Source organism: Myxine glutinosa, chromosome 10 (assembly GCF_964187855.1).
Source record: "Myxine glutinosa chromosome 10, kmMyxGlut1.1, whole genome shotgun sequence".
Classification (NCBI taxonomy): domain Eukaryota; kingdom Metazoa; phylum Chordata; class Myxini; order Myxiniformes; family Myxinidae; genus Myxine; species Myxine glutinosa.
In genome coordinates, this window is record NC_136270.1 from 91,810,448 (window position 1) to 91,826,957 (window position 16,510).

A 16,510-nucleotide genomic window follows, 5' to 3' on the forward strand; every position below is an offset into this window, starting at 1 on the left:
TATCTCTCCCGTCGGTATGTCCTAAGGGTATTTTTATTTGAAAAATCTTCCAATTTTTTTTTGGAATTTTTTGGGGAATTTTTTTTTTCAACTTCAATTGTTTATAAAATGTGATATCACGTATATTACAAATACATTTGTGCAAAATAATTGTTTGAATTATGATTGGTTTAAACCATGACAAAACAGCAACTCGGGTACAGTCATTTATCTTTACATCTACACATCTGGGCAGTGTCTGTGTTGTCACTTAACGACTCCCTCAAACTTTTGTTTCCGTGGTTGTGAAGTGTTTTTAATAACGTTGTGGTGGTTTTGAATCACGTGGTGGTGAGGTATTTTGAATTATGTGGTGGTGAGGTGTTTTTAAATGATGTGGTGGTGAGGTGTTTTTAAATCACATGGTGGTGAGGTGTTTTTAAATCACATGGTGGTGAGGTGTTTTGAATTATGTGGTGGTGAGGTGTTTTGAATTACGTGGTGGTGAGGTATTTATAATTACGTGGTGGTGAGGTGTTTTTAATTATGTGGTGGTGAGGTGTTTTGAATTAGTTGGTGATGAGGTGTTTGAATTACATGGTAGTGAGGTGTTTTGAATTATGTGGTGGTGAGGTGTTTTGAATTACGTGGTGGTGACTGGTGAGGTATTTATAATTACGTGGTGGTGAGGTGTTTTTAATTATGTGGTGGTGAGGTGTTTTGAATTAGTTGGTGATGAGGTGTTTGAATTACATGGTAGTGAGGTGTTTTGAATTACTTGGTGGTGAGGTGTTTTTAAATGATGTGGTGGTGAGGTGTTTTTAATTTCGTGGCTGTGAGGTGTTTTTATTGCATGTTTTATGTCTGTGAGGTGTTTTTAATTTCGTGTTGGTGAGGTGTTTTTATTACGTGTTTTATGGCTGTGAGGTGTTTTAAATGACTTGTTGGTGAGGTGTTTTTAATTGTGTGGTGGTGAGGTGTTTTTATTACGTGTTTTATGGCTGTGAGGTGTTTTAAATTACATGGTGGTGAGGTGTTTTTAATTACGTGGTGGTGAGGTGTTTTTAATTATGTGGTGGTGAGGTGTTTTAAATTACTTGGTGGTGAGGTGTTTTGAATTACATGTTGGTGAGGTGTAATCGTCCCAAATTTCTAGTCTGCACTTACCCCTCCCCTATGTGTGTGCTGAGGGGTTCTTTGTTGAAAAAAAAAAACATTGAACCTGAATCTTCAACCTAAATTGCCGATAAAAATATAATATCACAAACACAACAAATACATTTGTGCAAAGTAATTGTTTGTATTATGATTGGTGTAAGTCATGACAACACAGCAACTCAGGTATAGTCATTAGCCTCAGTTAAAATAAGCCCGTTCCTCAGTAACGACGCGCGAGCCGAGCCAAGCCAGTATATATATATACAGTCACGTGAAAAAGTAAGTACACCTCATGTAAAGTTTTGACTTTTTCAACATATTTCAACATACAGCTATTTGATCTTCATTTCAACAATATTGATAGATAAAGGTGATATAACATAACAAATATCATGAAACATTTACATTTTGTAGTCCATTGTATAATTTAAATAAACATAAATGCAAATTTCACATGTGGAAAAAGTAAGTTTCTTCCTGACGCCAACCCTTTTAGTCGCCTCTTCCGACACTCAGGGATACAGTGTACCTATTTTAAACCGGGGTACACACCGGTATTTATTTATTTATTTTATTATATATTTTTAATAGGGGTTAGGGTTAGGGTATTGAAATGAAGAATGCTGTGTTTTTTCACACTCATTAATAACTATAGAATTGGGACCAACAACTTTTTTCAACATAATTAATACACAAAATCAACCACACCGAAGAACCTGCCAATATCCCTAACTTATTGTGAGTAGTGTATATGTACATATGTCTAATTAGTTGACATATGTGGGAAAATTACGCGCCCATAACAGGAATCGAATCCAGGTCCTCTAGTGAAACACACCAGTGCTCTGCCATCTGAGCTATTTGGGCGACCCTATCAGTTTGGTAGATCAGCGATGCTGTCCAAATTTTAATGTGTTGTTGGATGTGAATTCCCCTGCAGACGACTGGTAGCTACTTGATAGGTTTACTAGTTAGTGTTTTGGTAGATTTATTAAGAGGTTTTGTGTTGTATTAAATCTATTGTCCGTGCCATCCCTTCATAGGAAGTGTACCAACTTCCCGATAGACAGGAAGTATAGAACAGTTTTCTTGTGTTGAAGTGCCTGGGCTTTGTGGAAGGCGGTTGTACATTACTTCTCCGAGGTTATGAAATTAAAAGCCTGCGCCATGCCTCAGAAAAGTTGAGCTTGGTGGGCCACGGTTGCAAAAGAGCCCGTCGAAGCTTTGTTTACTGTTGAGTTGAGCTGGATACAAACGAACTGTGCTGAAGATGAAACGTTGCCAATAATTATGCCATCAAAGTCGTCCTTGTTTATACTTTCCATAACTTGTTGTGGACTTTAAAGACCCCTTCGTGTTTTATATTTATTTATGAAATGATGGTTTAAAGGGGCCAGTACTGTGGAATGGTAATAGAGAATATAGTAATGTACACAAAATTCCCATCCCTCTCCAATTAGCATCTGTCCTCTCCTGAATGCAGCAAGCAACATCTTGTTCTTTGCCAATTCATAACGATTGTTTTTCTTCCTGAGTGCTGTCATTGTGTTACCCTGAGGATGAAACAGGATTTCAAATGAATAAACAGCAGTATAGTACTGCATGTACCCTCATGCTCATTGCCCTGTAGTATTGAGCAGTGCGTGCGGCCTCATGAAGTTTTCACAACATTGATAAATAATTATGTGCTAGGTTGTTTTACTTGTTACTGTGGTGACCCTGAATAAGCGGGGCACCAATCACCTAGTTAGGGTTCGGGGTTAATGTTACTGCTGGGATTGTAACCACCAACTCGATAGGAATGTTAACTATTCCATCTCCTCCTTTGCGCATGATCACTACATTTGTGCCCATGCAGCAACAACATGAATCAATGAAATGTTTTCATCGTATTTTATTGGAATGAAACTATTGTCATTAAACTTTTTCAGTGAAATATATGAAAATGGACCACAACCGTTATTATTTAAGCAAATAAGATAATTACTTCTAAATGATGAAATGAGCATTTTTTTGGCAATAATTATGGTAAATTATTTTTCATGCTAATGATAACAATGACGTAATTTTACTGTGATTATTGTGATTGACAAAAAAAAAAAACCCTCAAATAACTGTATTGTAAGGTTTGTTGATGTGTCTGTCGTGGTTCACGATCCCTGTGCTGCTCGGCCTTTGGCAGGTCGTGCGCTTCGAGGATGAGTCAGCAAGTGCGCGGCTCCCCAGGGCGTGGGCGCATGTCCAGCACAGGAAGTATGGGTGGAGGAGGTCCAGCATCGCCCAGCGCCGCCAAGCGCCTCTACCGAAACCTCTCGGGAAAGTTCCGCAGCAGCAGTTCCTCGCTGGAGGATAATATGCCAGTGAACCACGGCGACCGCCAGCGGAAATCTTCTACCGTACGGGTTTCAAACCAGTGCAAAGTAGATTTTCTGCTTTTAAATTCTTCAGTTTTATCTTCAGAAAAACCTGCCTGCTTTCTTCCAGCATTTATTAAAATCATCATTTACATAGATTATCCATTCATTTATTTATTTATTATCTTCTTTCTGTTTTGCTTTCAATATTTCTCCCTTTTATACCTTATTCTTTTATACCTTCAAGGTTTTATACCTTATCCTTCACATAAAAAGGATGTTTGTAAAAAAAAACAAAAAAATCCTTTATCACTACCTCATAATATGCTTGCCATTATCACTCACAAGAAAATAGCAAACCTCGTAATAAGTACAAACTAATTAGTTTAGGATTAATAATTTTGCATATTCTCAAATCACTCTCTGCACTATTCATAAACCTACAACTGTAATTTTTCCAATCATAATATTTAAAGTATGGCAGATAGGTGCAGGAATTGTGCCTTTGATGATACAAGCATGGCATTTGGCACACAGTCAGAGTATGCCCTAAGGAAGATATTTGGCTATAGGGCCATCGCAGATTTGTCCTTTTTTGAAAGATGGCCGCCATTGTTGTCACAGGACACATCTGCGATGGCCCTATAGCCAAATATCTTCCTTAGGGCATACTCTAACTGTGTGCCAACTCTCGTGCTTGTATCATCAAAGGCACAATTCTCCCAAATATTTCACCTATCTGCCGTAAAAGGAGCACCTTTTAAACTAGTGCAATGATCAATATAATGGCAGTCATTGGTATATTATGTTTGTATTAACATTATTATTTGTTATGATTACTTTAATATTCAGAATAACAATAATATGTTGCAGGACTGTAGGACCTTTTTCATTAGGATGGTTGACCCCCTGGGATTGTATGAATGCACAGTTTCATAGTGGAGAGTTTGGACGGTAGTAAGGTGGGGTCTTTCACTCAGAGAGTAGAAAATGCATCGAATTGTCTCCATAGAAAGGTAGTGAGAGCAGAAACAGTAGTTAGATTTAAATATATGATTTAGCTAGGTATCTAGTTGGTGTAGAGATAGGAGGGTACTTTGATATTGGCAGGATTGTACAGGCTTGATGGGCCTAATGGCCTCTTCCTGCATTGAAGTGTCTTGTAACTCCTTGTAATACAGCTTGGATCATATTCTTATTCTTAATAATATTGTTAGCAACCAGTATTGTAATGAGTGATGCTGTTATGTGGTAATTGTTAGTTATTTCCACTTTAGCCAAAAACAATTCTGGGGAGGGGGAGTACAATGATGTTGATCTGCTGTTGAGACTTTTTGTTGTTGTGAAGTCCCTCAAACCTTGTCACGAATTCCTCAATCACAGAACATTTCAGCGAGCGAAGCTCTATTTGAGGCTGTTGAACTGCAGGACCTGGAGATGGTCCAACTTTTGTTGAGCCGCCACTCAGTGGAAGAACTGGACTTCAACACGCCCAACAGTGAGGGTCTCACCCCACTTGATGTGGCCATCATGACGAACAACTTGCCTCTGGCAAGAGCTCTGCTGCATGCTGGTGCGAAGGAGAGCCCACACTGTAAGACCTGGCACTTTGGCACTCACCCTATTCCTTCAGACACAATCACAGATACATTCATGGATCCACCAATAGAGTTGAAACTAGAACAGGGCTCGATAGAGCGTATACCTCCGCTAGGCTGTACAGTTTAGGCTTTGTAACCCACTGATAGGCTGGATCTGGATCCGAACCTGAACCAAAATCTCATCTGCTTGTTCTTGTCACCTAACCAACTCATCCATCAAGTTTCGTCATAATCCGTCCACAACTTTTTGAAATATCGTGCCATATATTATTTTTGGCTCCATCCCTCAATGCTGAAAAATCACTTGTTAATGAAAAATTCCTCTTTTCTGGATTCGGATCTTCTTCAACTCTAATCAATTAGTCCTCGTCACACACCCAATCTGTCCACCAAGTTTCATCCGACTCCGTCCGTAATGTTTTTAGATATCCTGCTCACAGAGAAACAGGCAGACAGACAGGGGTGAAAACACATTAGGTGGCGGAAGTAACATATAATAAAGTGACGCAACATCTCAGGACAAAAAAACTGCAGTCCCACTGATGTGACCAACTAAGCCGAGTTACAAGGTACATGCACTGAGGCACATGGTGCAAACTTTCACTGTGCTTCTTGTAAACAAGTGTTTATGTTCCTCCTGATGTTTATATGCGCTCGGCAACCACTTGTGATATTACTGCTCCACACTGTCGAAAGCACAAACGATCTCCTGCAGCCTGATTTTGTTTTGTTTTCGGAAAGCAGACACTAACATGAGTGTGTAACGAAATTCTGTAGCACCTAACACGATGGGTTTTTCTTTTCCATCGCTATGTGTCAGTCACGAGCGCAGAGGACCGAGAATGTCATCTTGAAGCACTGGCAAGTGAGGCTGCACGACGTGCAACAGAGATGGCCGCTGTGCACGCAGGATCTGAATCCGGTTCACCTGAGGAAGACACGGAGTGCCAGCTGCACACGTGGGAGTGGCGTTTGAAGCTGCTCCGCCGCATGCAGGCTGGTTTCCAGCATGCTGGTAAAGTAAACACCCATTACCTTTGGCTCTCTTTCATCTGACCACTGTTTTCCTTTCAGTCTTTACACTACTACTGAATGTGTTTCAAATACTAATTGTGACTCTCTAATGGTTCTCTCATCCTCTCCCCACTCATCTCTTTCTCTCTCTCTCTCCTCCGTCTCTCTCTCTCCACCTCCTCATGTCTGTCCTTCTCCCTTCATATTGCTCTACCTCTTTCCCCACCTCTCTCATGTCTTGTTTTTTTCTGCCCCATTATCCTCTCTAGCTCCTCCAGAGGCGCCAACCAACATATGTCTCTCTGTGGTTGGAAGCAGCACCTTGTCTGTATCATTTCATGAACCAATGAGCATGAATTCGGCTATGGTGACCAAGTACAGAGGTGTGGATTTGTAGCAATTAAAGTACAATTTTCATTCATCATAATTCTCCGCCATTGCATTTGGTCCAGTTTAGATGGAACTAGATTAGAGTTTAGTTTCGATAGTTTAGTTTAGTTAGTTTAGATGGAACTAGATGGAACCAGTTTAGATGGAATAGATAGAAAGGCCCCTTCTTGGGAATAAAAGGTCTGTTCTTAGTTTGCTTCAGAAAGGAAACAAAGTTCTTCTGTCTCTACAAACTCATTGCAGATTTAAAACCCAGTGTCATATATTTCATGAAAAACTTGGGTCAACAATGGAATTTAAAACTTTCATATCAAACTTTTGTGCGGATATATTTGAAATGAGAGATTTGAAAGAGATTTGAGAAGCCTATCAGAGTATCAGAATGACCTGTGGTTTGTCAAGTTACAGTTTACGCATTAATGCTTGAATTATACTTTCGACTATGAAGTCAAAAGTATAATGCCTTTCCAAAAACATTCGATTATTAAAAGCTTTACAATCACAATAGGATTCGCTGCAGTGAGCTACTACTCTACAGAGGATGCAACTTAAGATGTACTTAAGGAACTTTGGCTGAAAATTACTCTGAATTGTCATCACTGAGAGACCAAGAGACTTAAACATTTTGTACGACAATAGTCTTTTTTACAAGGCCAGGTTTCTGCAAGATTGCTTTTTTGAGAAAGTTTTCGGTTCGAATTATTATAAGCAACGCCCGTAATCACCCGATCTGTCATTCTGTGGCCTCTGCATTCTGGAGACCTTCAAGCAACCACAGAAAGCTAGATTATGGATTTTTATTATTTTTATTTTTTTTGTATACAAGATCGAGGCTCGTGAAAGAGCTAACATTAATCACACAAAAAGTCAAACCGACACACAAAACACAAAATAAGGGGAGCGGTAGACAAGATGGGGAGAGAGGGGGAAGGACACAAACACAACATTTGAGAGCAGGGACATCGAGAACTATGTGCGATATTATCGCACAAAGGACAACTCTGAAAGGGATAAACATCAACAGTTCTTCAGGTAATCAATGTGTTTTTTTTTTGTGAAATTAACTTTGACTATTTCTATTACCGGCAGTTCCTCTATGAAAACTAAAAAAAAAAGACCATAACGAATGTGCTATTATGAGAACTATTATGTTTAGAGTGCATGAAATTGCTCATGGGTGACAATTGAACGCAGTCTCGAGAGCAGCAGCAGCCAAAATCAACCTGCTGGCTTCCGACGACCCCTGGAATAATTTTTATAATGCTTATTGCCAAATTGCATGGTGAGCCAAATGTTAGAGAAATTACCGTTGTGCTTTTAGTGACACTTTTTTTTTTGCTGACTATCCTTTTTTTTTGAAAACAAGGATTTTCTGATAGTTTCCAAAGGGTAATCCATCATCTGAACTTAACACTGTTATTTTCGATTAGGTACTAGAATTATTTGGCTACGCACAAACAGGCTCTTCTCTTTCATAAGCAGCACATGGCTGCCGCGTGGCATGATTGGCCAAGGATGTGGCTGTGCCGCTGATGCAACGCCCTCTGCTGGTCAGGGCAGGAATTTGTGATTTGTTCATGGTGCCGGCGATAGCTCGCCTACTCTTCACGAAGGACACCGTAAATGGGACGCCCAGTTTATCGTTCATCCGAGGGATGGCACACACATTGATGAATCCCACTGCCTGTGAAACACCGGGAATGACAGTTTGTAGATGGGCTGTTATTTGAACCCAGGCTAGGCAGATTAGAGAGGAGTGTGCACAACTCCAGGACAAACATCCTGATGCACCAAAATAAATGATAGCAGCACAAGGAGGTAGAAATAAAATTGTGACGAGCTCCTTCTTTACTTGGGCGGAAACAGTGTGTGTGAATGTGTGAGACGGCACGTGACTGCGTACACGTGTGTGCTTGTGACTGAGTGTGTGTCAACATGTGTGTGTTTTTGTCTTTCTGTTTTATTGGAAAATGCACTATGCTGCTTCTCATAAATTGAAGAAACATTCAGATAAATACACTTTAAAACATTTTCCGTGGTTGCAAGATGGTGCAGTAGAGTACATGGGAAATCAGTTAAATAAAAAATTTCTTCATATTAAAAAAAACAGTTCGATTTAGTGTTAAGAAAAATGGATGTGCTTGGTAATGTACGTGTAATCTGCAAGGTATAACGTGTGCATATGTAATCACTGGTAATGGAAGATAGTACACATAAAATTACAAAATGCAATGGCGATTAGCATTATGGATATATGATAATACATGAAATCATCTAGCAAGGAAGGTAAACATGTAGGTGTCAAGATACATACCAATTTTGAAATTGAGACGGCATTGCCAGAATGACTGAACACACCTGAGGTCATAGATCTACATATTTATTATAGATCCTGGGTGAAAGGGTCTAAACTCGAACCACAATGAAGAATGGAGTCCGGATGATTATCTGGGCAGTCAAAAAAATCCATCACTTGCTTACAAGTTACTGAAATTTAGGTGTCAAGCAATTGGCTTTAGGCATACAACTATTTTACCCGTTATTGGTCATTAAATTATTAGAATTATTGTGAGAAACAGTTTTATGAAAAACGTGTGTGTGTGTGTGCGTGTGTGTGTGTGTGTGTGTGTGTGTGTGTGTGTGTGTGTGCGTGTTTTGCACATACTCATGTACACCATCAGTCATATATCATTTCTCCGAAAATTGTCACCATACATACAAAATTTGAACTTTTTGAATCTTTTCTTTTTAGTCTTTACCACTATTAAAGTGGGTATTTATACCAACACAATCTGCTGTTGTTCAAATTGCTGACTGAAAAGAAAGCATTGTACTGGGTAAAACACAAGATACTATTATCGTTTCATTTTTTTTGAAATGGGATTGTGAATGCAGATTCGCCTTTCCTTGCCCCATATAGAAAAAACACACCAACCCTCTGCTCTCCAACATTATGCCCCTTCAGTTTGAAATGACTACCTAGCATCTTAATTGAGATTTCCACATCATTATCTGCAAATTGCTTTTTTTCTTTTGTATACAGAATCGAAGCTCGTGTAAGAGCGAACACATCGAACATGAAAACATGCACAGACACATAAAACATGCAATGAAGGGAGCGGGAGACAAGAGGGGGAGAGACGGAAGCACACAAGCACAACAACAGAAGAGAACAGGGACGTCGGTAGATCTGTGGAAGGGGGAGGGCTGGGGAGGAGGGAGGGGTACACGGTATAAAGCAAATTAAGACTTCTAGGAATTTCAGGAAAGAAGTTGGGGATTTAAAGAGGCGGGTTTGGGGTGTTTTAACGGGGGTAGAAAAGATCAAGGTTTTGGATGGCCACACAAAGTTGGTTGGCATAGTTGGTGGCATTGGGCAAGTGATGCACCTTCCATGAGCTCTACAGTGCCCCTATGGGCAGGGCTCCAATTGGGAGGCCCAAATGAAAAGGTAAAATATCAGAAATTGAAAGTTTTATTTTATTTTAAACGTTTCATATAAACATCCGTTGAATCATATCACATGCAAATCGTAAAAAATCAAACAGTATCTTTAGAATTTCAATAAAAGCCACATCACTGTTCATATCGGTAAATATTATTCCATCGTGTTTCAAATCGTGATCGATACACTATGATCGTGATGATCGTGATCGTGAATCGTGATCGATAATCGTGTTCACAATCGTTATGTCGTATGTACTCCCGATACGTGTACCAAATTCCCGATACGTGTAACTGTACCAAATCAACAGTTAAAAGGATTTTGAGCCGATAGCTGTTACGGCCTTGGCAAGGTCGATGGAGACAGCGATCTGTTAGTGTATTCACCGCCCAAATATCTATGTGGAATTCTCTCATGTAGAGATTAAACGTTACGGCTGTTAAGGCCTTGGCAAGATCGATGGAGACAGCGTTTATTATACTTTTAATGAAGGACACTGTCTCACGCCCCAGTCCCCATCACGGATGGGGCTCAGCGGTTTACCCGAGCATGACGGCGAAGGGCAAGGTACACGCTGGCCCGTCCAGTGTAGCGCACGTGCGGCCCCGGACATCGAAGGGCATTAAATGTTCATTAAACATTAAACGTTCATTAAACATTAAACGTTCATTAAAGGATTACGAAACGAAAAACATTACGAAATTACGTTCACACCGTCACGTCAAACACTACCGTGAACACATACATCGTCACAATGAGAACATCGTCACAATGGACGTTATGCGAACGTGAATGTTATGCGGGATTCCGAACCTGAGAATACTGGAGACCAAAGCTGAAATTTGGAAAACTAAATAGCCTATTTTACTCCTGGAGATCCCAGGATTATCCACACAAAATATCGTTTCAATCGGTTCAGCAGTTTTTACGTTACCTTCAAACAGACGGACGGACATTTGGTGAATTATAGTAAGATATCACAGTTTTCAGTTATTATCACTTGAGAAAAATAATAACTGTGTTATATTATTATATCACAGTTTTCAGTTATTATCACTGGAGAAAAATAATAACTGTGTTATATTATTATATCACAGTTTTCAGTTATTATCACTGGAGAAAAATAATAACTGTGTTATATTATTATATTACAGTTTTCAGTTAGTATCACTGGAGAAAAATAATAACTGTGTTATGTTATTATATCACAGTTTTCAGTTATTATCACTGGAGAAAAATAATAACTGTGTTATATTATTATATCACAGTTTTCAGTTATTATCACTGGAGAAAAATAATAACTGTTATATTATTATATCACAGTTTTCAGTTATTATCACTTGAGAAAAATAATAACTGTGTTATGTTATTATATTACAGTTTTCAGTTATTATCACTGGAGAAAAATAATAACTGTGTTATATTATTATATTACAGTTTTCAGTTAGTATCACTGGAGAAAAATAATAACTGTGTTATGTTATTATATCACAATTTTCAGTTATTATCACTGGAGAAAAATAATAACTGTGTTATATTTATTATATCAGTTTTCAGTTATTATCACTTGAGAAAAATAATAACTGTGACATATTATTATATCAGTTTTCAGTTATTATCACTTGAGAAAAATAATAACTGTGTTATGTTATTATATTACAGTTTTCAGTTATTATCACTGGGGAAAAATAATAACTGTGTTATATTATTATATCAGTTTTCAGTTATTATCACTGGAGAAAAATAATAACTGTGTTATATTATTATATCAGTTTTCAGTTATTATCACTGGAGAAAAATAATAACTGTGTTATATTATTATATCAGTTTTCAGTTATTATCACTGGAGAAAAATAATAACTGTGATATATTATTATATCAGTTTTCAGTTATTATCACTTGAGAAAAATAATAACTGTGTTATATTATTATATCAGTTTTCAGTTATTATCACTGGAGAAAAATAATAACTGTGTTATATTATTATATCAGTTTTCAGTTATTATCACTTGAGAAAAATAATAACTGTGTTATATTATTATATCAGTTTTCAGTTATTATCACTGGGGAAAAATAATAACTGTGTTATATTATTATATCAGTTTTCAGTTATTATCACTGGAGAAAAATAATAACTGTGTTATATTATTATAACAGTTTTCAGTTATTATCACTTGAGAAAAATAATAACTATGTTATATTATTATATCAGTTTTCAGTTATTATCACTGGGGAAAAATAATAACTGTGTTATATTATTATATCAGTTTTCAGTTATTATCACTGGAGAAAAATAATAACTGTGATATATTATTATATCAGTTTTCAGTTATTATCACTTGAGAAAAATAATAACTGTGTTATATTATTATATCACAGTTTTCAGTTATTATCACTGGGGAAAAATAATAACTGTGTTATATTATTATATCACAGTTTTCAGTTATTATCATTGAAGAAAAATAATAACTGTGTTATATTATTATATCACAGTTTTCAGTTATTATCATTGGAGAAAAATAATAACTGTGTTATATTATTATATCACAGTTTTCAGTTATTATCATTGGAGAAAAATAATAACTGTGTTATGTTATTATATCACAGTTTTCAGTTATCACTTGAGAAAAATAATAACTGTGTTATATTATTATATCACAGTTTTCAGTTATTATCACTTGAGAAAAATAATAACTGTGTTATATTATTATATCACAGTTTTCAGTTATTATCACTGGAGAAAAATAATAACTGTGTTATATTATTATATCACAGTTTTCAGTTATTATCACTTGAGAAAAATAATAACTGTGTTATATTATTACATCAGTTTTCAGTTATTATCACTGGAGAAAAATAATAACTGTGTTATATTGTTATATCACAGTTTTCAGTTATTATCACTTGAGAAAAATAATAACTGTGTTATATTATTACATCAGTTTTCAGTTATTATCACTGGAGAAAAATAATAACTGTGTTATATTGTTATATCACAGTTTTCAGTTATTATCACTTGAGAAAAATAATAACTGTGTTATATTATTATATCACAGTTTTCAGTTATTATCACTGGAGAAAAATAATAACTGTGTTATATTCTTATATTACAGTTTTCAGTTATTATCACTGGAGAAAAATAATAACTGTGTTATGTTATTACATCACATTTTTCAGTTATTATCACTGGAGAAAAAGAATAACTGTGTTATATTATTATATTACAGTTTTCAGTTAGTATCACTGGAGAAAAATAATAACTGTGTTATATTATTATATCACAGTTTTCAGTTATTATCACTGGAGAAAAATAATAACTGTGTTATATTATTATATTACAGTTTTCAGTTAGTATCACTGGAGAAAAATAATAACTGTGTTATGTTATTATATCACAGTTTTCAGTTATTATCACTGGAGAAAAATAATAACTGTGTTATATTATTATATCACAGTTTTCAGTTATTATCACTGGAGAAAAATAATAACTGTTATATTATTATATCACAGTTTTCAGTTATTATCACTTGAGAAAAATAATAACTGTGTTATATTATTACATCAGTTTTCAGTTATTATCACTGGAGAAAAATAATAACTGTGTTATATTGTTATATCACAGTTTTCAGTTATTATCACTTGAGAAAAATAATAACTGTGTTATATTATTATATCAGTTTTCAGTTATTATCACTGGAGAAAAATAATAACTGTGTTATATTATTATATCAGTTTTCAGTTATTATCACTGGAGAAAAATAATAACTGTGTCATATTATTATAATCACAGTTTTCAGTTATTATCACTGGAGAAAAATAATAACTGTTATATTATTATATCACAGTTTTCAGTTATTATCACTTGAGAAAAATAATAACTGTGTTATATTATTACATCAGTTTTCAGTTATTATCACTTGAGAAAAATAATAACTGTGTTATATTATTATATCACAGTTTTCAGTTATTATCACTGGAGAAAAATAATAACTGTGTTATATTATTATATTACAGTTTTCAGTTATTATCACTGGAGAAAAATAATAACTGTGTTATGTTATTACATCACATTTTTCAGTTATTATCACTGGAGAAAAAGAATAACTGTGTTATATTATTATATTACAGTTTTCAGTTAGTATCACTGGAGAAAAATAATAACTGTGTTATATTATTATATCACAGTTTTCAGTTATTATCACTGGAGAAAAATAATAACTGTGTTATATTATTATATTACAGTTTTCAGTTAGTATCACTGGAGAAAAATAATAACTGTGTTATGTTATTATATCACAGTTTTCAGTTATTATCACTGGAGAAAAATAATAACTGTGTTATATTATTATATCACAGTTTTCAGTTATTATCACTGGAGAAAAATAATAACTGTTATATTATTATATCACAGTTTTCAGTTATTATCACTTGAGAAAAATAATAACTGTGTTATGTTATTATATTACAGTTTTCAGTTATTATCACTGGAGAAAAATAATAACTGTGTTATATTATTATATTACAGTTTTCAGTTAGTATCACTGGAGAAAAATAATAACTGTGTTATGTTATTATATCACAATTTTCAGTTATTATCACTGGAGAAAAATAATAACTGTGTTATATTATTATATCAGTTTTCAGTTATTATCACTTGAGAAAAATAATAACTGTGATATATTATTATATCAGTTTTCAGTTATTATCACTTGAGAAAAATAATAACTGTGTTATATTATTATATCACAGTTTTCATTTATTATCACTGGGGAAAAATAATAACTGTGTTATATTATTATATCACAGTTTTCAGTTATTATCAGTGGAGAAAAATAATAACTGTGTTATATTATTATATTACAGTTTTCAGTTATTATCACTGGAGAAAAATAATAACTGTGTTATGTTATTATATCACAATTTTCAGTTATTATCACTGGAGAAAAATAATAACTGTGTTATATTATTATATCAGTTTTCAGTTATTATCACTTGAGAAAAATAATAACTGTGTTATATTATTATATCAGTTTTCAGTTATTATCACTTGAGAAAAATAATAACTGTGTTATATTATTATATCACAGTTTTCAGTTATTATCATTGGAGAAAAATAATAACTGTGTTATATTATTATATCACAGTTTTCAGTTATTATCATTGGAGAAAAATAATAACTGTGTTATATTATTATATCACAGTTTTCAGTTATTATCATTGGAGAAAAATAATAACTTTGTTATGTTATTATATCACAGTTTTCAGTTATTATCATTGGAGAAAAATAATAACTGTGTTATGTTATTATATCACAGTTTTCAGTTATCACTTGAGAAAAATAATAACTGTGTTATATTATTATATCACAGTTTTCAGTTATTATCATTGGAGAAAAATAATAACTGTGTTATGTTATTATATCACAGTTTTCAGTTATCACTTGAGAAAAATAATAACTGTGTTATATTATTATATCACAGTTTTCAGTTATTATCACTTGAGAAAAATAATAACTGTGTTATATTATTATATCACAGTTTTCAGTTATTATCACTGGAGAAAAATAATAACTGTGTTATATTATTATATCACAGTTTTCAGTTATTATCACTGGAGAAAAATAATAACTGTGTTATATTATTATATTACAGTTTTCAGTTAGTATCACTGGAGAAAAATAATAACTGTGTTATGTTATTATATCACAGTTTTCAGTTATTATCACTGGAGAAAAATAATAACTGTGTTATATTATTATATCACAGTTTTCAGTTATTATCACTGGAGAAAAATAATAACTGTTATATTATTATATCACAGTTTTCAGTTATTATCACTTGAGAAAAATAATAACTGTGTTATGTTATTATATTACAGTTTTCAGTTATTATCACTGGAGAAAAATAATAACTGTGTTATATTATTATATTACAGTTTTCAGTTAGTATCACTGGAGAAAAATAATAACTGTGTTATGTTATTATATCACAATTTTCAGTTATTATCACTGGAGAAAAATAATAACTGTGTTATATTATTATATCAGTTTTCAGTTATTATCACTTGAGAAAAATAATAACTGTGATATATTATTATATCAGTTTTCAGTTATTATCACTTGAGAAAAATAATAACTGTGTTATATTATTATATCACAGTTTTCATTTATTATCACTGGGGAAAAATAATAACTGTGTTATATTATTATATCACAGTTTTCAGTTATTATCACTGGAGAAAAATAATAACTGTGTTATATTATTATATTACAGTTTTCAGTTATTATCACTGGAGAAAAATAATAACTGTGTTATGTTATTATATCACAATTTTCAGTTATTATCACTGGAGAAAAATAATAACTGTGTTATATTATTATATCAGTTTTCAGTTATTATCACTTGAGAAAAATAATAACTGTGTTATATTATTATATCAGTTTTCAGTTATTATCACTTGAGAAAAATAATAACTGTGTAATATTATTATATCACAGTTTTCAGTTATTATCATTGGAGAAAAATAATAACTGTGTTATATTATTATATCACAGTTTTCAGTTATTATCA

The 16,510-nt window shown here is 33.9% G+C and overlaps 1 protein-coding gene across 1 annotated transcript in view; it reads left to right on the forward strand.

Annotated features, from left to right (window-relative positions):
• ANKFN1 (ankyrin repeat and fibronectin type III domain containing 1) overlaps nt 1–16,510 on the forward strand; it is a 214,022-nt gene that overhangs the window by 24,694 nt on the left and 172,818 nt on the right. Inside the window, exons 2-5 of the mRNA XM_068126490.2 lie at nt 3,320–3,533; nt 4,875–5,085; nt 5,913–6,107; nt 6,376–6,489. Of these exons, the coding sequence (XP_067982591.2) occupies nt 3,336–3,533; nt 4,875–5,085; nt 5,913–6,107; nt 6,376–6,489 (718 nt within the window). The 5' untranslated portion in view covers nt 3,320–3,335. The remainder of the gene's footprint in view (nt 1–3,319; nt 3,534–4,874; nt 5,086–5,912; nt 6,108–6,375; nt 6,490–16,510) is intronic.